Raw genomic sequence first — 20,693 nt, 5'->3', positions numbered from 1 at the left:
AAACGCTGCCGCTGTGTGGGCGAATTTGTCTACGCAATGGCAGTCTAGTCTGAAGCAACGGGTCTCGAGTCCGATCGAGGGTTGCCTCCCAAATCTAGGAAGTGTAGCTACATCGTCATAGCAGCTCCTGCGCGCGAGAAGACGAACTTAGCGGCGAGTCGATTCGCAAGCGCGTCGACGGGAAGGTCAGACGCACAAAGTCCTCCTCCTCCCGCTCCTCCCTCTTCCCGCCGAGTACCTTGTCCTTCCACGCCTTCCAGCTCAACCGCTCCAGCACCTTGTCATCCACCGCCATCTCCTTCAGCAACGTCGTCCGGTCCCAGCCCAAGAGCCTTTCGACACCGAGTCATCCACACCGCATCAACCTTGATACGCGAGACGTCGTCGATATCTTGAAACGCTTGACGGGTGGCGAGACCGCGCGTGTATGAAGCCGCGGTAAAGTTCGTCTCGCGAGGGCTGGAAGTGCAGAGAGAGGAAGCGACCGTCGTGCGTGTGTGGGTGGTCGGGGTGGTCGTCGAGGCGGTCGTGGTCGTTTGACCGGCGTGAAGAGGAGTGCGGGGGAGGTGGAGGCCGGAAGTCTGTGACGAGGCGGGCGAAAGTCGAGACGAGGGCGTCTTTGATCCCGATGTAGGTCGTGCCGGGCCTGATGGTTGCGAGGGCGGATTCAAACGTGCGGATAAGGAGCAACGCAGAGATGGGGTCGAGACTGTCAACGAGAAGTGTGAGCGGGAGCAGCAGCAGAGAGCGGTGGACGCAACGGACGGGTCTTCGAGGCGAAACCGGACGTAGGCGGCCTGGCGTTCAAGTTGGTACTGCGTAGCGTGTCCGTCGGCGGCCTGCGCTTGAGATGGTCAGTCCAGCGCTTCCAGGACGGAGCCAAGAGCGCGGGACGAACCTGTCTCGAGTGAACACCGAAGGCCTTGTTGCGCTCAATGATGTGCGGTAGCTTCGTCCATCTGTGCAGCGATCGTCAGCGCCGCTCATACATGAAGGAAGGAGAGGCGAAGCACCTGTACCACTCGAGCAGCTGGACGCAGTCTGCCCAAGTCTCGACTTTCACATCCTCCGAGTACTCCAATGTCTCCCAACCCGGCGTCGGCAGCAACCGCTCCTTCAGCGCCCAGTCGACGTACTGCATCCGGTCCATCGAGTTGAGCCGGCCCGAATCGGAGACAAAGTACAGCCAGGCGATGTAGACCGTTTCGGGCGCGACGGTGTGGTGGATCCGAGGCGGGATGTGCTTGAGGAGCGAGGGGAGGCAGTGTCGGTGGATGTGAGCGAGGAGGTCGCTTTTGTTGTCGCCGCGATACTCGTTCGGCTTCATAATTCGCCAGAGTTCCTCGAACATTTCGAGGAGGAACGAAGCCGCAACATCGCGGAGGCTGGGTGTTGCGGCCGGCATCAGCTCGAGCTTGTGATGCATTCGAAAGAGACAGCGGCACGTACGGGTCAATCTCGTGCGGCGCAACCTCGTCAAAATTCTCGTAGGCGTGCTTGGCGTGGACGTGCGCAAAGCCGTCGTCGTCTTCCGAGTCGCTTTGTACGTTACTGTGCAAGAGTGCGTCAGCTCACAATAAGTAAGGCGAAGAAAGGGCGCGGCACGTACTGATGCGCGTGAACTACCGCCGAAGAACCCTGCCCGCCTGAGCGAATGCCCACTTGCGCCGAGGGCAAGAAACGCGCGCCCGGTCGCCACATGATGTCAGTCGGTCGTAGGTTGCAGTAGATGAGCGGAAGAGGAGAAAGAAGCGAGAGCAGCGCAGCAAGGTGGTCGGAAGAGACCAGTCCTTCATGGAGGTTCCGTCTCTCCCGTCGGGGTCCGCGGACCTTCACGCTCGCACCGAGATCTGGAAGCGCGCAAGCCTTTTCTGGCGAAAGGAGGCGCGCGTCCCGCAAGCACCGCCGCCGGGACGAGTGAGCGGGAAAAGGTGTCGATACGGGGCCTCCCTCGAGCACAGAAAAAGTCGAGCAGCCCAGGGAAGCCGCAAGCAGTCTGCTTAGCCCTCTGCGCCCTTCTGCGACCCTCCCATGGCGCCCACCACGTTGTTGAGCCACCTCGACCATGTTGAGCGACGAGGGAGCCTCGAGAGTCGTCCAACGCAAGGGCGCTCCGCAAGCCCAGCTAGCCTTGAAGAGAGACCCTACTCCCGTCCACTGCACTCGACAAAGCCAGCAAGCGCGAGGAGAGCCACAGGCGGGCGAGGTCAACCTGCGATGTCAACCTGCGACCACACGCTCGTCCTCGCTTGCTCTCGCTGCTGCGCTGCTGAAGGATGTCGCGATCGTTTGGAAGATACGGTGAGCACGGTCTGACACGCGCTCCAACCGCCGCGACGCCTGCTGACGCCGCTTGTTCCCCGTCGACCCGGCAGACGAGTGGACGGCTGGAGTCGACAGCGACGACGAGGATGACCTCCAGGAGGACTACCGGTACACCAAAGACTCGATCTTGTGGTGCATCGAGGCGACACCGACCATGCTCGAGCCAATGCTCGCTCCTTCGTCCTCACATCCCTCCGACCCGACCCCCACTTCGACCGCTGCTCCCTCGTCGCAAGCCAATGCGGTCGTTTGGAAGGGCGCACCGGCGAAGAGCAAGATGGAGGAGTGTCTGAGGGCCGCGTATGCCATGATGAAGCGCAAGGTCATCGCCAGCCCGAAGGATCACGTCGGGATTGTCATCTGGAACACGGTATGTTCGCTCCTCTGCGGCCGCCTGACATTCAAGACTGACAGCTTGATATATAGGCATCGTCAAAGGGCGATGTCGGCGACAACTGCTACCTCCTGCTCCCGCTCCAGCAGATCACGGCTCAAAACATCCGCTTCCTCAAGGACCTGCTTGAGAGTGCGTATCCGAGCGTTCTTTGCCGTAACTCACGCTCATCATCGCATCTTCTCACCCCCGCACAGAGGCTGAGGCGGACGAGAACTTCCTGGCAGGAATGTTCCGGCCGAACGAGGGGCAGAACATCGTCGCCAACGTCTTCAGTCTCGCAAACAACGCCTTCCGCGAGCTGTGCGTTCTCTTTGTTATCCGTGGAGTCAACGCCGCTGACCTCAGACTTCCTGGGTAGCACGCCGAATGCGAACAACCGCGCGTACTGGGTGACGGACAATGATGACCCGATCAAAGGTGTCGAACAACTCTTCCACGTCGCCAAGGCCAAGCGCATGGTTCGTTCCCTGGCTACGTTGTGTCAGGAGAAGCGCTGACTGCCACCGTCTCGCAGGACCTGCACGACATGAAGTTCCATATCGAGACGTTCTTCGTTCCGCCAACTTTCGGCAGCGAGTTCGACCTCGACAAGTTCTACGGCGTGAGGCTTGCTCCTCTCCTCCGGATGCGCTGAACTCATGCTCGCCCACGCAGGAGGTCATCACGCTCGAAGGCGACGAAGAAGGCGAAGGAGTCGCCGAACCCGTCGTCAACCTCGACCTTCGCACCGCACTCGAGGGCATGATCACTGCGATGAGGACGAAGGAGTCTCAGAAGCGCGTGGCGTTCAAGATCCCGTTCGTGCTGGGCAAGGACTTGAGTATCGGGATCGTCGGGTGCGTCCGGGTCGCTTGCGTATCGACTTCAGTTCCGGCGACTGGCGCTGACGCTTCCAGCTACCGTGTGGTGCGTGCGCAGCTACAACATGATCGGCGAGGAGACGAAGAAGCTGCCGACCAAGGTTGTCCTCAACACGCAGGGCGGACAGGAAGTCGTTTCGAAGACGGTCTACAAAGACAGCGTGCGTCGGGCGCCCACTCTTCCGGCTCACACTATCTCTGACTTTGCTCGTCGACGCAGGAAACGGGCGCCGTCCTCGACAAGAAGGACATTAAGAAGTACTTCCAGGTCGGTCGCGACGACTTCGAGAAGGGCACCAAGGCGGCCAAGATCTTCTTCAACGAGTCGGACGTGCGCAAAGTCAAGGTCCGCTTGCGCTGCTTTCGATCGACACGGCCGGCGAGACTGACGGCGAGCGCTTCCCGCAGACTCTCGGTCGTCCGCCTAGCCTCAAGCTGCTCGGCTTCAAGCCGCGCGAGGGCAATCTCCGCTTCTGGGAGACGGTCAAGCACAGCTACTTCATCTACCCGGACGAAGATGTGCGTACCGGCTTCCTCAATCCCTCCCAAGCGAGCTGAGCTGACTTCTCGCATCGAACAGCGCTACTTCGGCTCGACACGCACCTTTGCCTCGCTACTTAAAACAATGATCAAGAAGGACGTCATTGGCTACGCGTCGTTCATCCCCAGGACCATCAGCCGACCGCAAGTTGTCATCCTCATCCCGCAGGCAAGTTGGAGCCCTTCACGTCCGCGACAAGCCTCTTGTGCTCTCGCTGACTCCGTGATTCGGGTCCAATTTACAGGCCGAGAAGCTCAACGCCGCTGGCGTCGCCATCGAGCCGAACGGAATTCACGTCTGCCAACTTCCCTTCGCCGACGACATCCGCGACATTGCGATCGACAGCACGATCAGCGTCGTGCACAAGCCGAGTGGGTCATCAGTCTCTTACGCCCTCCTCGGTCTCGCGCTGACAAGTTGTTCTGCAGCGGAGGAGAACGAGGATCCCGATCAGCCCGAAATCAACCAGGCGAACAAGATCATCAAGTACTTCACCAAGCCTTACAACCCTGACGTGTACCCCAACCCCGGTGCGTCGCCTCCTCCGAGGTGGCTTCCGCTGTACTGACACGTAGGCCTCGCAGCTCTCAACTACTTCTACGAGGTGCGTCCTGTCTCTGCGACGTCCGCAGTCTTGTCTCGCTAACCTGCCTTCCCGCCTCAGACTCTCGCGGCCGTCGCTCTTGATGAGGAAATTCCCGAGCCGGACGACCGCACTTTGCCGCTGTACGAGACGATCCATGCGGTGAGCCGCGCACCTCCCTCTACCTGTAGAGGCACAGCTTGACTCTCTCGCTGCCACAGCGCGTCGGCAAGTACGTCGCTAGGCTCAAGGAGCTCATCCCGCCGGATCAAGTCGACCCGACGCGCATCAAGACGTCAAACAAGAAGCGTGTCGTCAAGAAGGACGCCGCCGACCCGAACGAGCCGCCTCCCGACCTGTCCGAATTCGTCGACGACCTCAAGCAGTACGGCAACAAACTCACGGTCGCGAATCTCAAGGCTGCGCTCAAGCAGATGGGCGAGAAGACGAGCGGGAACAAGTCGGAGCTGATGGAGCGCGCGGTGGGATACCTTGTCGAGCATGGGTTGTGGGAGGAGAAGAAGGCCACGGACGAGATGGACGTCGACGAGGACGAAGAGGAGAAGAAGCCGCGCATCAAGAAAAAGAGGAAGGTCATCGTCGGCGATGAGGAGGACGACGACTGACTTTCGCCCCCGATCGCTCTCGCCTGTGTACGTTCGCAGTAGTCCGTTCGCTTGTTGTGTCCTACTTTGCAAACATCGCTTCACTCTCCCCACGCAATGAAGAGACGTCAAACAAGCCAGTCGTTGCGTGAGAGAGGCTACAACAAGGTCCAACGATTCCAACGATTTTCCAACAAGAAAGCAAGACACTAAGACGCATGCGACGATCCAGCTATGCATACTGTTCGCTCCTCACTGCTGCACCCCGTTCGCCTGGACTGCCGCCGGGGCCGTACCTTGTCCGTTCAGCATGGTTCCTCCCGGCATCGCCTAGAATGGCGGAGGCGGAAGCGTCGAGGCGGAGGATGCGGCGCTCTGAGGCGCCTTGGGCTGAGGAAGCGGAGGAGGCGGCATCGAGGAAGAAGGGAGAGCGGGAAGCGGCGGAAGACTAGACTGCGATCCGGGGTGCGACTGGTAGGTTGGTTGCTGAGGTGGAGGAGGCGGGAGCGTCGCCGATCCGTACGACGGGAGGTTCCAGCTCGATTGCTGAGGTTGGCTGGCGTAGTGATGCGGCTGAGCGGACGAGTACTGATACTGCGGAGGCGGAGCTGTACCAAGCGCGTAGCCGTTCGAGTCGGTGAGAGTGTAATGGTAAGGCCAGCCGTAAGGCGAGTAGGGAGCGGCGTTCTGCGTCTGCAAGTTCGCGGGATGGTGGGTCATGGCGGCGGCTGAACCGGGCACGGCGGTGATCGAGGGCGGAGCGGGAGGGCCGATGCCGTTCGACTGGTACGATGCCGAGTTCGACGAGGGAGCGTACGGCTGGTACGCTCGCGAGCTGGCCGCAGGGAACTTGACCCGCTCAACGATGGTGATGACCGTCCGCGTCTCGACGACCGGTCCGCTCTTCCCGTTCGGATCGAGCGGGTCATGCTCCCACCGCCTGACAACACTCTGCGTGCTCCGACTCTCCTTGATGTCGGCCACCATCGCGCCCTTCTTCGCCGACCCACGCGGGTCGATCCGCTCCTCCCGCCTCGAGACGCTGACGACGGGAATCGTCTGGCGCCCGATGATCTCGCCGTCTGCTCCCGCTCCGTTCGCCGGCCCGTACGGCGGCCCGACACCGTTCGACGTGCGCCGCACCTTTGCCTTGGCTGCGAGCGCAGCCTGCGCATCCGGCTCAAGCGACTCGGCCTTGCGCTTCGCTCCTGCTCCGTTCGCCGCGGGCTCGTCAATGTGCGCGACGTGCGGGAGGAAGCACTCTTCGTCAAGCGGCTCGCCCCGGGCCTTGAGAACCGCCTTCCTGAACTCACGGCTGAGCGTGACCGGGTCGGGTACCTTGTTCCACGGGACGTTCTCCCTCGCAATCTTGCGCCGCTCGTTCGAGACGTTGGCACCTTTCGCGAAGCGGGTCGTCTGCTCGATGAGGAATGACGAGAGGTCCTTCAAGCCGGCGAGGACGCGAGGGGAGCGCAAGTCGGCGGGCAGAGGGCTTGGAGGGGACGAGAGGAGGGTGTAGTAGTGGAGAGCGACAAGCCAGAGGAGTTTGACGAAGAAGGGGAAGCGGAACTTGCGCGGAACGCGAGTGGCGATCTCGATGCGGTACACCTCGAGTTGCGTCGAGATGTTGAGCGAGTGGACAAAGTTGCCGCCGATGACCAGCGAGTCGGCCGGCGTGTACTGTGAGCGGGGGGCCGGAGGCAAAGCTGGTCAATCTCGCGGACGAAAGGTGAGCGAGCGAGATCATCTCCATCCGAGCTTACCACCGCATGGATCCAACCCGTCGGGATAAACGCCGTGTTCCCCTCCTTCAAATCAACACGATACACCTTGTCAACCATATCCCCAAGCCAAGTCTGTTCCTGCTGCTCGCTCGAGCCGGACCACTTCTCGTATGCGGCGAGGTTGGCGGGTGTCGGGCGGATGAAGAAGAAGGTCTTGCCGCCGCGCAGAACGTGGTAGAAGACGGACGAGCCGGCGAAGTCGACGTGCCAGTCCTGCGTGAACGCGATAATTGCAAAGGTCAGCTCTGTTCGGCGAGAGCAAGCAGGAGAGCGTTGGGCGCACGGTCCAGCAGCGCTCGACGCTCATCAAGCAGTACTTCTGAACTCGCGGATACTGCCCCGGAATCTTCATGTCGTCCGGCCACACATTGTCGACCCAGTCGAGTTTCCTGCACGGGAGGCGGACGACTCTATCAGCATCTCCTCCATTTCGTACGCAGGAAGAGTACCAAGAGTGAGCCACCAAACGCACCTAACAAGCTCAGGCGCCTTGACCATCCTTCCCAACTGACTCTCGCTAACCTCAAGGCTGATGACGTTTCGGATCTTGTCGCGTTGCGGGTCCTCGTAGTACGTCGCCCATTGTCCAAGTGTCCAGTTAGAGAGCGAGGATTGGGAGGCGCAGTCGATGACTTCGAGGGGAGTCGAAGGGCCTGCGGGCGAAGGAAGGTGAGTTAGGCGCGGGCAAAACGCAAAGAGAGGAAGGCAACGCACCGACGAGCTCAGCCACGTCTTTCACCGTCGTACTAGGCGGCGGCATCTCCATCCCCAATCCCTCCGGCCTCTCGACCACAAATGGTTCCGTCATGCCCTCTCCTCTCTTCCCCAGGCCCCCGTTAGGACCCTCTCCAATCCCATAAATCCACTCCTCGACCTCCCTCGCACCCAATTCCCTTCCATCACCAAACTTCCTGAACCCTCCCTCAGTGAATCCATCAACGATCCCGCCGCTCGCTTCACGCGCAGAGATCGTGCTGATCCACCGATCGACAGACGCGGGAAGATGTTGGTCCAGATTGGCGTAGTCGATGCCTTTTGCGCGGGTTGTGCGGGAGGACTTGCGCAGGGCTGGTTGGGAAGAAAGGGGAGAAGCGAGAGCGAGGAGTGAGGAGGTCGAGGCGATGGGCTGAGCGGGTTCGGTGAGATCCGCAGGCTCGACTGGTGCTGGAGGCAGCGCAGGTGCGGTTGTGCTCGATTCGGCGACGGGGGCAGGCGGGGGCGCGACTTCGAGCTGAGCTTTCGGTTCAGGGCCGGGCGAAGAATTGACGGAAGACAAGGGCGAGGAGACGCGCGTGTCGGTCGAGTCGTTCTTCGTCGAGCAGTTCGTAGCCGGAGCTGGTTCGGAGGGAGGGGAAGTTGGCGAGACCGGAGACGTCGCGGAGCAGGTCGAGCAGAGCCACTGAAGGAGAGATGCGAGTGGTCAGCCTCTCGTACGAGTTTCCGAGCCGTCAGGCACACCTTGCCAATCTTCGCGGCGTCTGAAGATGTACGAACGGTCAGCCGTTGGGCCACAGCGAGAGAAGAAAAACAAAAGTCACCTTCTGCGGGATCCGACGAGAGGCAGGACCGGTGGCTGGGAACGAGGGAACGTCAGCGTGCGCATGCAAGTGACGCTGATGGTATGACACGCACTACCGCTTCTCGCATCTGCAGCACGAGCAAAGCACGAAAGTCAGCAGGGAGAGCGGACGCGACGTGCAACGGCCTGAGAGATCGGCAGGACGGGTTGTCGCACCCCGCCGCGCAGTCTGCAAATGACTCCAACGCCCTGCACCTCCGCAAAGGGTCACACCGTGCAGCAGACCGACTTCCACCCCCCACCTCGACCCGTCCGGACAGAAAAGCGAGAAGAACGAGAGCGCACCTGTCGCATTCGACCCAGGTCGCGTCCTTGCCAGTTTTCTGACACTCGGCACACACAGCCTGACCCTCTCCGTCCGCCGCCTCGCCCTCGTCGTCGCTCGCCGCCTGCTTCTTCCCCGCGCCGCGGTCCTTCTTCACACGCTTGACCGGCAGCGCAGGCTTGCTCGTGCGCTTGTCCTTGCCCTTTAACGGACTCTGTGCCTTGTCTTTGCCCTTCCCTGACCCCTCCTTGCTGGCGTAGGGCGAGTTGGCGACGGCTGTTCGTCTTGGAGGACGCGCGGGGTCGGACGACGGCGTGTCGGGTTGGGCGCGCTGCGAGGCGCGTCGTGAGGCGGCTGTCGTGCGACCTGTCGAGCCAGAAGGGGCCATAGCAGCCAAGCGAGCGGTGGGGCTGAAGTTGACCCCAAGACTCTTGCCGGTTGCAATTCGACGATGAGAGTCGACTTCGCTGGAGGCTGGCTAGGCCTGCTGTGGCTGATGCTTGATCTGTGCTCGTGTCATTACGTTAGCCTCGCGCTGCCCCATGGCGTTGCTGCGCTGTGCGACGACCTCCTCGCTCTCCGGGACGAACGGGACGATGGCGGCGGTTGACGCTAGCAGATTTGAGCTGAACGAGTGCGGCAGTATAGAGCGAAGGCGTGTCAAAGATGAGGCCGGGCATCTGCTACCCTCACGAGCGCGACGTCGCCGTCCGCTAGCTCACACAACCTCCCTCTCCTCGCTGCTTTCGCTCGGCTCTCGCCCTCAGACTCGTACAGTTCAACGAGTGTCTTTTCCAACGCCAATAAAGAGTGTCTGTCCATCGACTTCCCGCCCTACCGACCCAGCTGGTAAACAGGCGGCGGCGCATTCACCCCTCCAGCCTGCTTCTGCGCCATCATCGGTCCCGAAATCACGATTCCGTTCGGCCCGTTCCTGCTCGCGCTCCTCTTTGCTCCGTTCTTCGACCCGCCCGTGAAAGGGAGGAACGACCGCCTCTTCGACTTCTCCTCCGTCTTGGCGGGAGGAGCGGCATCGAATTGTTCGTAAGCGTGCGAGTGCGCGACGCCGGAATCGTCTTCGACATAGATCGAGGGCGAGACGGGTTCGGCTGCGAGGCGGAGACGGCGTTTCGCGGAAGGGGTGGTCGAGTCTTGTGAGAGCGAGCGGAGGACTTTGAGGCGCGAACCAAAGGCGAGACCCTGCGCTCGTGAAGGTCAGTGAAGAACGGAAAAGGAGTGAGTGTAGGGGAACGCACGGCGAGGAAGTTGAAGATCCCGACGAGGAAGAGCAGCCAGGCCGACACCTGGACCCATCCGGTTGTCCTGCGCGGGTTCACGCGTTAGCGTCTCTCAATCGACATGCGGGAGCAAGCGAACGCACCAGTGACTCAACACCTGACACGCGATAAAGACCTGCACCGCACCGAGCACGCCGACTCCGTATTCTTCGCCAAAGGGAGGGAAGAAGGCGGCCCAGAAGCGGGTGAGGAGGCGTGCAGGTCGGGAGAGAGGGGCGAAAGGGGGCGGGAACTCGGAGATGAGTGAGAGGATGAGGATGAGGGCTGTGAGGACCAAAAGTTATCAATGAGAGTTATGAAAGCGGGAGAAGGAAGGGAGACGGACCTGCGAAGATACGCTCGAGAGTCGAGAACAACGCTCCTCCCGCGCCTTTCGGGATACTCGTCCGCCCAACATACGAGCAACTCTGCTGCGCACCAGCCGCCGCAGGCGTCGAAGGCGAAACAGGCGAGTTGACGCTGGTGGCCGTCGGACTCGCCGCCGTACTCGTCGCCTTCTTCCCGGCCGTCACTGCCAGCGTGGAGGAAGTGATGTGCTCGCGCTTGGAGAGGACATCTTCGTGCGCTAGGCGACGTTGGAGCGCGCGGTGGACCTTCTCGAACCGTACGGGAGGGGTTGTTGGACGTGCTAGAGCGGTGAGGGGATTGTCGATCGTAGAAGAGGCGAAGAGCGGCTCAATGACGGCAGACCGCCGGGTGATGCGAAGAGAGGCGGTCGTCGAAGGAGGAGCGGACGAGGAAGAAGCGGCAGCGACCGCGTGCATGCCCTTGATGTCGCTGCGACGACTCGAACGTGTCAGCCACGACGCTCTAGACACGGTGGAAGTGAAGGAACAGCTTACCGGTCGATGGTGTAGATCTCGCCAGCGAAGACGAGGCAGATCGCAACGACGCTGAGAAGGCGAAGGACGTTGAGAGAGATGAAAAGGATAGTCGGCTTGCTGAGGAAGGCCATCGTCGAAGTAGTAGGGGAATGAGGAGCGATAGACCGGCTAGCGTTTGATGAAGACGAAGGGATGCGATGCGAGGTTGCGAGGCGAAAGAACGACGAAGAGGACGACCAGCGTCCGGTGAGCAGGAAATGTACGACAGTGAGAGAGACACAGTAGAGACGAGCAAGAAACAGAGCGAGGGAGTCAAGATAGTGGAAGACAAGGCCCGCAACCCTTTGTCGACGAGAAGGTCTGTGCGAGGACAAGGTCCGCCAGACAAGGTGCGGGCGGACGCTCGTACCAGCTTCGAGCTGCTCCGAGCGTCGCGAACAGTGCGTCGTGACGTTGAACTAGTGCCGTCGGAGAGGCGCAAGCGGGAGAAGCGGGAAGTGTGAGGGAGAGACTCGAGAGCGCTGGATGTTGGCTGGATGGGCTGCACTTGCTTCGGCGGGCGGATGATGGTGCAGCAAGTAAGATGCGCTGTTCGGCAAGACTGCGCGGAGACTGAGGTCGAGGAGGGAGTATCTGCGCGTTGACGAAGGGCGTCGAAAGTCGACCTCCGTGCACCGCTACTCGCTCAAATCCGGGTCCCCTCCCGCCTTCCGCTTCTTCCCACCCGCTCCCGCCACGCCCCTCCTCCCCTTCCCTCTCGTACCCTTCTCCGCCTCCCTCCTCCGATCCTCCCTCGTAACCACCTCAAATTCCCAAGTCCTCATCTGTCCCTTCCCTTCCTTCTCCCTCCCTTCCGCCCCTCCCGCACCCTTCTTCTTCTCCAACCTCTCCCTTGCACTCAACCGCAAATCCTCGTTCGCACCCGCACTCTTCCCTTCCTCCCATCCACGAGTCCGCCGATGCTCGTACCCCTCCCATTCGTCCGGTTCGAATTCCCAGCTCCGTACAGTGCGGTACGTCGGCTGATCTGCGAGTCGAGATTTAGGCGTGTGGGAGGGGAGGATCGAGGGAGCGAGCAAAGGGCCTTTGGTGGCTAGTTGAGCGGGGAGCCAGGAGGAATAGGGTGCGTTGGTGCGGAGGGTTAGGAGGATCGTGCCGCGTATTGACGGAGGTGGAGGGATCGGAAGAGTCGGGTTCGCCTCTTCGCCGGTCGTAGCAGAAGCCGACTCGAGGATGATACGTAGTTCCTCCTGCTCGTCCTCGTCGAATCCGTCTTCCACGCCCGTCGCAGCGATACCGTCGGTGTCTACAGCACGCTGGTTCGTTTTGGAGAGACCTGGCGCGCGAGCGGTACCGCTTCGAAGGAGGAGAGACGCGGAACGGTAAAAGTCCAGGAGGAGTGTTTGGTTCGCGCGGATGTTGCGCGTCTGGTCCGTGATGCCTTGACCTGCGTGCAGACGGACTCGTTAGCGAGGTAAGTTTGCGTGAGGGAAAGTGTGCACGCACCGACGTGAGGAAAGTTGAACACGATCTTATCGAACCCAACCTTACCCTCCTCCTCCCTCTCCTTCCCCTTCCCCTTCGCTCCCATCCCACAAAACTCCCTGACCTCCTTATGATCCTCCAGTCTCGTCGCATCAATCCCAAACAACACCGTCGCGCCCGCTTCACGCAAAGCCGAGACGTGCGTCTCGAGGTCGGGGTATTTTTCGGCGGCGGTGGAGGGCGAGTCGTAGGAGGTGCAGAGGAGAAAGGAGGGGGTTATGAGGGGCTGGGGAGGAGGGAGGGAGGAGGAAGAGGAGGCGGAGGTCGAGTGTGGGAGGAGGAGGGAGTGAGAGAAGGAGAAGTTGCCTGTCGTTGAGGGCAAAACCAGTTAGTTCGGATTGCTCACTCCGAGCGCAGGATTGAGTCAGGGTATCTCGCGTGCGAGAACAACCTGACAACTGCGCAGTTCGTAGGAGAGACGTCGCAACGCACCTTCGCCGACGAGGAGGATCCTCTCGCCACGCCTGAACGGCTGTACGCCGACTCGTCTACGCTTCTCCTGCACAATCTCCTTCCCCTCCACCTTCCCTTGCGCCGCCTCTCCTCCCACACGGATGCCCGCGCCCTCCTCGCTCACCCTGCGCTTCTTCGTCCCGTTCGCGCCCTGCCCACCCGCAGCCATCTTTGCCTTGACGGCCTTGGCCCTGTCTTCTTCAGCCTGTCTCGCCCGTGCCTCCTGCTGTCGCTGCGATGCCGCGTGCTGCTGTTTCGCAAGGGCTGTTCGCGGACGGAAGAAAGTGAGTGAGCGTGAGCGACGGAGGGCTGCGAGTGGTTCGTGCGCACCTTGAGCGAGTTTGCCTTTGCCTTTGGGTCCCTTTGCCATGCTCGACGGTGCACAGGAAGCTTGAGCGAGTGAATGGAGGTCTGTGAAGCGCTGAAGACGGAGAGTGAATCTCGCTCGTCGCCTGGAGACTTCGCGGGTGGCTCGACAATTCCTCATAGAGTGTATTGAATGTGCTGCAGGTATCGCCCGTGCCCCAGCTGGCGTTGTTGGCGAGCCGTGTGACGACTTGAAGTGAGCTCGCGCGCTCCCACGCTCCCTCCTCGTCTCGTACCGCCGCCTCGACAATGGGCAAGTCTGGCTCATCCATGCACTCGCTAGAACGCTGCAGCAGTCCACTCCGACCGCGCCCGTCCAACTCCCGTCCACCCGCGACACTTCGCCGTCGAGCCACGCCGCCGTCAAAATCTGCCACACCCACGCCTCGCTCTCCCCTCGCCGCCCGTCCTGCGCACCCGATCGAACCAACCAGACGACCAGCCGACTCGACGGACCGCTGCAGCGTCGGAGCGAACGCGCGAGGTGGAGACACGGGCGAGCTGACCCCCTCGACCCGCAGGATCCTGCAAGCCTCGTGGATTGCTCGCCGGACGCAAGCTCCGTGACGACCGCCGCGACAACCGCTGGGTGGGTTACCGTCACTTTGATCGCGGACTCGCAGCGCCGTGTCGAGGTGGATCTGGTGTGCGGCGGGATGGACTCGCGCTGGGATCGGATGGCGGGAGTGGCATTTGGTGGCGCTTTGAGGCTAGAGGAGCGTGGTGTGCGGGTGTACCAGGACCGGAGGACCGAGTAACGGGCAGCACAGCGGACAACACGCGACACCCTCTCGACCCTTTGCCCCTCCGCTCCAGCCAGCTCGACATCACCATCCCCTGTAGCCGCTCGCTTCGCCCCGCCTCGACGTGCTGTCTGCTCTATGCGCGGTCAGGGATGAAATTGAGGTGGACTCGTCGCACGCGGAGCAGTCGATACGGCGGTACCTCATGGCGGTCGTGCTGACCGTCCCGCCTCTTCCCTCCCCGCAGGCCGACAAGAACTACAAGAAGCGTGCTCTCGGCACCGCGTACCGCTCGTCGCCCACCGGTGGCGCGTCGCACGCCAAGGGCATCGTCCTCGAGAAGGTCGGTGTCGAGGCCAAGCAGCCCAACTCGGCCATCCGCAAGTGTGTCCGTGTGCAGCTCATCAAGAACGGCAAGAAGGGTCAGTCGCGCTCCCTGCGAGTCTGGGCAGTCGGAGGCCGTGGGCTGACAGCCGGCTCTCCTCGACCTCCTCGCGACTCTCCTACATCGCTACCCGCCTCACGCAGTCACCGCCTTCGTTCCCAACGACGGTTGCCTCAACTTTGTCGACGAGAACGACGAGGTCCTCGTGCGTCGCGTCCCCTCTGTCCCCCTTCTCTCCCCACCGAGCCGTACTCACCGCCCGCACGCGCGCAGATCTCTGGCTTCGGTCGCAAGGGCAAGGCAAAGGGTGACATCCCCGGTGGTGCGTCCCGCCCCTCTCCCTTCTCATCTCGCAGAGCTCGGCTGAATCGGTTGTGTGTGCGCGCGCAGTTCGCTTCAAGGTCGTCAAGGTCTCGGGTGTCGGTCTCCTCGCCCTCGTACGTCCCTTCCCTCCCTCTCTCCCTCTCACACGACTTGCTGACTCGCATGCTTGCTCGCGCAGTGGAAGGAGAAGAAGGAGAAGCCCCGCTCGTAAACTCCTCCTCGCGTAACGGCCGCCTCTTCCGACCCCGACCCCCTCATTCTGTAAACTCTTGCTGGGCTTCCACGGCCGGTGCAAAGCAGCGTCGTCCCTTGCAGGCACACACTGCGCAGAGTGTGCGATGGCGAGCGGACGGAGGAGTGGCTCGCTTCGCTTTGCTTGTCCGTTGCTTTCGCTTGCTTGGGCTAACCGCTCATTACATCTCCCTTGAGTGAACACGCGCACGCTTCCTTCTGGTGAAGGACGGAAGGCCCACGTGGAGAAAGGACGACGCATGAGCAGAGAACCAGCGGGAGAGCTCTTGCAGTTCGATCGTTTCCTGCAGAGCCGCGCGGGTTCGCGGGAAGCGCAGTAGCGAAACCGAAAGAACGCGCATCCCGCAGAGAACGAGAACGAAAAAGGTCTTTGCACAAGTACGAGCGAGCGAGCGAAAACACCAGCTTCCTCGGCGTCACCTCCACCGACGCCTTCCAGCGCGCGCGCCTAATCGCGCTTCAACCGCCCCTCGCCTCCTCCTCCGACCGCCCCCAGCGTCCCGGGCAGCGGCGCGGACCCGATACGCGCGAGGAGCGAGACGGAGAGGATGATAAGGACTAGGAGGGCGAGGGTTGTGAGGAAGAGCAGAGCGAATGGTCTTTGCACGGAGGGGGGAGCGTCAGCGAGCGCCGGGAAGAGACACTGGGGAGAAAGCGGGAAAGGACGCACGACGAGCGGTCTTCCTTCTCGCACCCCTGCCCGCTCCACCCTTTCTCGCACTTGCAGACCCAGCACTCTTCGCCCTCTCCCAACGCGCGGGTCGTGAACCCTTTAACGGGCGTCCCATGACCGAGGCATGAGGCGGTAGCGTTCTTCGCCGCCGAGAGGGTGGGGAAACAGGTGTGAGAGGAGGGGACGAGGAGCGTCTCGTTCGAGGACTTCCCGCCGTCTTCTTGGCGCGGGGAAAAGACACTGCGCTTCTTCAGTCCCCCCTGGTGGGACCCGCCGCTCGAGGACCCAAGGGACCCATACCTCCTCCCCCTCCTCTCGTCCTCCAAGAACCTCTTCAACCACCCCTCGCGCTTGCGGAGCCAGACGACGCCGCCTTTTGAGGGGTCTGGAAGGGTAAGGGCGAGTGTTGTGCGCGGGGAGAGGGTGGAGAGGAAGGCGCGCAGGGTGTGCGAGAGGAGGGCGGAGGCTTGCGTGTAGGTGGGAGAGGAGGGGGAGTGGTGTGCTGAGAGGGACTGCGGGATAGCACGACTCGATCAATCGGGCTCGATCCCTCGAACGAGGAGGCGAGCAGGACGAGAGAGCGGCCGTGGCGCACGCACCTTGAGACCCTTGAGATGCACCACCACCACCTCGTTCCCATCCGCCCGCTTCCCGCGCTCATGCGCATCAGCCACCTCAACCAACTTCTTGAGTTCCTCAACAAGTTCCTTCGCGGACTGTGCGCCGGCCACCCAAATGAATCAGCTCGTCCGTCTTTCAAAGGGGAAGAGAGGTGAGGCAGGGGCAGGGGAACGCACGGGCTCGGTCGAGAGGAAGTCGAGGGAGGTCAAGAGGTTGCTGCTGGGGGAAGAGGGCTCGACGGGGAGGGTGATGGGACGCTGCGTGCGACGAAGCGGGGCGAGAAAGTGTCAGTTTCGTCGTCTGTTCTCCGGATGCAGGGCAGATCCGGCCGCGCCATGGCAGCCTTCCCGCCCATGCGGGAGAGCGTCACGAGACGGACCTTGGGCATCTCCCAGCCGATCAACCCGCCCAACTCCTCCTCGACCCACCCCTGCCACCCCCTGACGCCCTTGACCGCCGAATCGACAAACTCTTGCAGGCCCTCGACTGGCGCGGCGTGAGAGCGCGCGAGGCGGGAGAGGTGCAGGGCCAGGAGGGAGGTGTAGGAGTGGGTGGGGAGGGAGGGGAGGGTGTAGGACGAGACGGAGGGAGAGGAGGGGGAGAGAGATGCTGGGAGGGCGTCTGCGGGGGAGGATTGGGCGGATCAGCCAAGATGCCTCTCGCGTCGGACTCGTCTCGAACTCACCCTCGCAGTTTCCCTTGCCGCACTCGAGGACGACGACGACCTTTGAGCCGTCGTCGGGTGCCGCATCGTCACCGCCGTGAAGGAACGCGAGCTGGTCGTTTGCGCCTCGGTGAGCGGGTGCAGCGGTGTGTCTCGACACGCCCAGCAAGTGTGCCACGAGTGCGTTGGTCTGCGGGGGTGTGAGCGGCGAGGGGTCGTGGTGCGATGAGGAGGACGCGGGCGAGGGCGACACGAGCAGGAGCGGGTTGGCTGCGAGTGCTGTCGTGGCTGAGAGTGTGAGGCCCAACAGGGCGCAGCTGGTCGCCCGCATCGTCGACAACGAGCTCGTTGGTGAAGTTGGCGAGCAAGAGGACGACCACGAGGAGGAAGGACACCTCGCTCGACGCAGAGTGCAGCGTGGGTCAGCTGGAGTACATTGCTACGCTGTACTCTGTATTACCTAGCCACTCCCGCATCACTCTGAGCGGTGGTCGATTTACTGACATCGCTCCCTCGCTCGCTTGCGCTCGCTCCACTCACCCTCGACTGCTCAGCCGGGTCGATTGTACCGCGCAACAGACACCGTGCGTCCCACTCTCAAACCCTGTCGAAACGGCGAACCCGCCAGACTCGGTGGACGCCCAGCATCGCTCCACCTCCTCGCCGACACTTGCTCGACCTCGCTCGCTCTCACACGGGCGAAGGAGGGCATGCGCGCGCTTCGTCAGCCAGACTGACGTTGCAGACGCGCACAGGATCGATCAGACGCGCCTCTCGCCCCCTGCATCTCCCTCACACGCCCTTCGTGCCCCACCTCTCCCCTCCTCACCGTTAACGCGCTCCCTCTCGCTCGTTCGAACCCGACTACACTCGGAACAAAGCGACCATGTCCGAGCAATTCAGCGAATCGGACCTCAAGTCTCTCACGGTGGTCAAACTCAAGGTGCGCCCCTGCTCCCGTTCATCCTCCGTCCTTCTCGCAGACTCAGGCTGATTGATCAAGAATGCACGGCGCACAGGAGTTGTTGGCCGAGCGCTCTCTCCCCGTCACAGGTCGCAAAGACGATCTCATCGCCCGCCTCCTCTCTTCTTCCACCACGTCCACCACCGGCGCAGAGGCAAGCACCACCCTCCCCCCTCCCACGACCGACACCACCGGCCCCGCATCGAGTACGGACGGACCGGATGGCGCTGGGTTGAGCGGGACGGCGGAGGTCTCGGCTGCTGCGAATACCGAGACGGATCTGAGGAGCGCAGAGGAGAAGGATGAGGGACTCAAGAGCGCCCCTCCTCCCCCCGAGGTATCGGAGGACGAGAGGAAGGCTCTCTTGGCGGCCCAAGCGAAGGACGAGGAAGAGCGCCGTCGGAAGCGGGCGGAGCGGTTTGGGCTCAGTGCGATTCAGGGAGAGAAGGGCGACGATAGCGACGAGGCCAAGAGGAAGAGGGCCGAGAGGTTTGGGTTGCAGAATGCGGAGGGAGAGGAGGAGGGTGGTGCGCAGGTCGACAAGAAGATGGGGAAGGTGCGTCGCTCGCTCGCTCGCCCGCTCGTTGGTCGTTCCACTCGGAAGCGCGACGAGCTGACGTTGAGCTTGTCTCGTGCGCACGCAGTCCCTCGAAGCCCTCTCCTCTGCACTGGGCTCCTCCCGCACACGCAAACCCAAAGCCGACGCGACTTCCAAATCCGCCCCCTCGACCGAAAAGTCCGTCCCACAACTCGCTGGATCGAAGAAGGGTAAGGACGAGGCAAAGGCTGAGCCGGCTGCGAAGGTGCAGGCGGATCCCGAGTTGCAGAAGCGGTGCGTTCGGCGTTCTTACTGCGTTTTCTCGGCTGCGAACCTGTGCAGAGGCGCGGTGCTGATTCTTGAATGACGTTCGTGCGCACAGGATCGAGGAGGAGGAGGCCAAGAAGCGCAAGAGGGCCGAGCGGTTCGGGAATGCCTCCGCCGCTGCGCAGGTCCGTCCTTGTCTCGAGCGTCTCTTCGCTTGCCAGCCTTTGCGGGCATGCCAGCGGGATGAGCATTTCGGAAGAGGTAGACTGACGCATCGCTTCGCTCGCGCAGCCCGAGAAGAAGCAAAAGACCGACGATGGCGCTGTCGCCGCCTGATCGTCTCGCACCGGTCAAAATCGTGGGAGTAGTGTACAAAGCTGTGTGTGAAGTCGCTCTGTAGGCTGTGCGAGTGCAAAAGGAGTTGAAGTCGCTTCAAGCTCTCTCTCGGACGAACGAAGCGAGAACGAGAGGCTGCGATTCGTACAACAAGCTACCCAGCACTACTAGACCGCCCGCTCACGCATCGACATCCATCTTCCCCCCGTCATCGACATACGCGTCCGCCTCGTCATCCTCGTCCGCCGCGCCCTCCTCGTCAAAGTCGTCCTCGTCAGGCTCCCCGCCCTCGCCCGCAGGCAACTTCAACACCTTCCCCCTCGTCTTCCTCTTGCCCAACTCGAGCAACTCATCCGCCCCTCCCTGTCCGACTCCGTACCCGAACGCTTCGAGCCCCAGTCCGGCGGTCGACGCAACCCGCTTTCCCTTACCCTTGATCACCCGCTTCGCACCGGCCCCGGCTGCAGAGGACTCGGGCGCTTTTGTGGTGACGGCTGCAGGGGCGTTGATCACTTCTTCGGTTTCTTGACGCCGGGCTTGGGCGGTCGACAGCGGGATAGCCTCCGGGATCACTTCGTGAAGGTAGAACCACTCGGGTGACTGAGTGGCCGTCTTGGCTGTGCGCGCGTTTCCGTTTGTTAGATCTGGGAAGAGAAGGAAGAGGGAAGCGCGACGAACCGAGGTCTGAGTACTTGACCATCTTGGCTGGCGCGCCCTTCTTCGAGAGACGGGCGGTCTGGTACGCCTGAGACGACATGCGCTCGATCATGTGTTCCTGAGGTCGAAAGCGGTTCAAGCGAGTGAGAGGGAGGAAGGCGGGTCCGAGGAGGAAGTACGGTACGAGGAGGAGAGGGAGAGGGAGCCAAGGTTAGCGGGCGGCTCTTCAAGCGCGCAGACTCGTCCTGCATCGGAGAGCGTCCACCACACGGTCGCATCAAGCCTCCTTCGCCTTGCACCCTTAGTTCCTCCTCATCAACCTTCCCCACGAACAACCCTCCCAAAACTCGCTCCCCAACTCACCGTAGCCTTGGCGATCAAGAAGACAGCCTCCTTCGAGCACAACCTGACGTCCTTGTCCGCCTTGATGATCCTGTTGACGCGGGCGGTCGGGATTTGCGTCGACATGGTCGGGACGAGATGAGGCGCGACGGGCGGGCGACGCGGACTGGTTGGACGTGTGTGGGCGACCCAGTCGGTTGAAGGGAGTGCGAAAGAGGGTTCAAGGCGCGAATCGAGCAGGAAGAGCGTGATGAGGCGGCGAGGTGAGGACGAACCTGCTCTTTGCCTCCTCCCGTTGACATCCCGTCGGCTTAACCCGCTCAGACTGCCTCGAGACGCTCGCAAGCTGCGCTATTAGCTTCAAAGATTGCTCTCGTCGTGCCACGGCGGTCAAATCAGGGTCTCGCGGGCCTTGGACGTTCTTGTCGCTGGGTTCGCTTCAGGAGTACGAAGCGCGCGAGCGGACGTAACGGCGGGTTATCGGCGAGCAGGGGCGGACAGT

At 62.1% G+C, this 20,693-nt stretch overlaps 9 protein-coding genes across 9 annotated transcripts; 3 read left to right on the top strand and 6 right to left on the bottom strand.

The window, feature by feature from the left end:
• Positions 1-360: 360 nt before the first annotated feature.
• Positions 361-1,701, bottom strand: RHTO_06015 (uncharacterized protein; the record flags this gene model as incomplete). Its single annotated transcript, XM_016419676.1, has 6 exons — positions 361-709; positions 766-839; positions 899-959; positions 1,014-1,385; positions 1,450-1,551; positions 1,610-1,701. The coding sequence occupies 6 exons, from the start codon at positions 1,699-1,701 to the stop codon at positions 361-363; spliced, it is 1,050 nt and encodes a 349-aa protein (XP_016275130.1).
• Positions 1,702-2,276: 575 nt separating this feature from the next.
• On the top strand, positions 2,277-5,332 carry RHTO_06014 (ATP-dependent DNA helicase 2 subunit 1; the record flags this gene model as incomplete). The annotated part of the gene is made up of 16 exons (XM_016419675.1): positions 2,277-2,301; positions 2,376-2,695; positions 2,752-2,851; positions 2,917-3,022; positions 3,081-3,180; positions 3,237-3,323; positions 3,377-3,558; positions 3,641-3,743; positions 3,803-3,928; positions 3,991-4,101; positions 4,163-4,291; positions 4,368-4,494; positions 4,552-4,653; positions 4,708-4,727; positions 4,788-4,868; positions 4,928-5,332. The coding sequence occupies 16 exons, from the start codon at positions 2,277-2,279 to the stop codon at positions 5,330-5,332; spliced, it is 2,124 nt and encodes a 707-aa protein (XP_016275129.1).
• A 309-nt stretch (positions 5,333-5,641) lies between these two features.
• RHTO_06013 (PHD finger protein 8) lies at positions 5,642-9,327 on the bottom strand (the record flags this gene model as incomplete). The annotated part of the gene is made up of 9 exons (XM_016419674.1): positions 5,642-6,991; positions 7,075-7,308; positions 7,379-7,484; positions 7,568-7,748; positions 7,810-8,494; positions 8,554-8,573; positions 8,634-8,668; positions 8,728-8,742; positions 8,960-9,327. The coding sequence occupies 9 exons, from the start codon at positions 9,325-9,327 to the stop codon at positions 5,642-5,644; spliced, it is 2,994 nt and encodes a 997-aa protein (XP_016275128.1).
• A 446-nt stretch (positions 9,328-9,773) lies between these two features.
• On the bottom strand, positions 9,774-11,192 carry RHTO_06012 (uncharacterized protein; the record flags this gene model as incomplete). The annotated part of the gene is made up of 5 exons (XM_016419673.1): positions 9,774-10,139; positions 10,196-10,262; positions 10,321-10,501; positions 10,563-11,014; positions 11,080-11,192. The coding sequence occupies 5 exons, from the start codon at positions 11,190-11,192 to the stop codon at positions 9,774-9,776; spliced, it is 1,179 nt and encodes a 392-aa protein (XP_016275127.1).
• A 546-nt stretch (positions 11,193-11,738) lies between these two features.
• Positions 11,739-13,429, bottom strand: RHTO_06011 (DUF2431 domain containing protein; the record flags this gene model as incomplete). Its single annotated transcript, XM_016419672.1, has 4 exons — positions 11,739-12,508; positions 12,568-12,912; positions 13,039-13,323; positions 13,390-13,429. 4 exons carry the CDS (start codon positions 13,427-13,429, stop codon positions 11,739-11,741), a joined length of 1,440 nt encoding a protein of 479 aa, XP_016275126.1.
• A 245-nt stretch (positions 13,430-13,674) lies between these two features.
• RHTO_06010 (40S ribosomal protein s23) lies at positions 13,675-15,088 on the top strand (the record flags this gene model as incomplete). The annotated part of the gene is made up of 7 exons (XM_016419671.1): positions 13,675-13,678; positions 13,947-14,014; positions 14,416-14,590; positions 14,697-14,758; positions 14,827-14,875; positions 14,944-14,990; positions 15,056-15,088. 7 exons carry the CDS (start codon positions 13,675-13,677, stop codon positions 15,086-15,088), a joined length of 438 nt encoding a protein of 145 aa, XP_016275125.1.
• Positions 15,089-15,577: 489 nt separating this feature from the next.
• RHTO_06009 (uncharacterized protein) lies at positions 15,578-17,418 on the bottom strand (the record flags this gene model as incomplete). Its single annotated transcript, XM_016419670.1, has 6 exons — positions 15,578-15,728; positions 15,800-16,314; positions 16,402-16,518; positions 16,600-16,680; positions 16,803-17,044; positions 17,109-17,418. The coding sequence occupies 6 exons, from the start codon at positions 17,416-17,418 to the stop codon at positions 15,578-15,580; spliced, it is 1,416 nt and encodes a 471-aa protein (XP_016275124.1).
• Positions 17,419-17,973: 555 nt separating this feature from the next.
• On the top strand, positions 17,974-19,192 carry RHTO_06008 (DNA-binding SAP domain containing protein; the record flags this gene model as incomplete). Its single annotated transcript, XM_016419669.1, has 5 exons — positions 17,974-18,030; positions 18,107-18,607; positions 18,696-18,883; positions 18,972-19,041; positions 19,148-19,192. The coding sequence occupies 5 exons, from the start codon at positions 17,974-17,976 to the stop codon at positions 19,190-19,192; spliced, it is 861 nt and encodes a 286-aa protein (XP_016275123.1).
• Positions 19,193-19,372: 180 nt separating this feature from the next.
• On the bottom strand, positions 19,373-20,317 carry RHTO_06007 (DNA polymerase epsilon p12 subunit (dna polymerase epsilon subunit 4); the record flags this gene model as incomplete). The annotated part of the gene is made up of 3 exons (XM_016419668.1): positions 19,373-19,809; positions 19,871-19,967; positions 20,213-20,317. 3 exons carry the CDS (start codon positions 20,315-20,317, stop codon positions 19,373-19,375), a joined length of 639 nt encoding a protein of 212 aa, XP_016275122.1.
• Positions 20,318-20,693: the final 376 nt, after the last annotated feature.

The sequence above is a fragment of the Rhodotorula toruloides genome (assembly GCF_000320785.1).
Source record: "Rhodotorula toruloides NP11 unplaced genomic scaffold Scaffold4, whole genome shotgun sequence".
Classification (NCBI taxonomy): Eukaryota; Fungi; Basidiomycota; class Microbotryomycetes; order Sporidiobolales; family Sporidiobolaceae; genus Rhodotorula; species Rhodotorula toruloides.
Note: the sequence above shows the minus strand (reverse complement) of the source record. Positions and strands in the feature narration are given on the sequence as shown.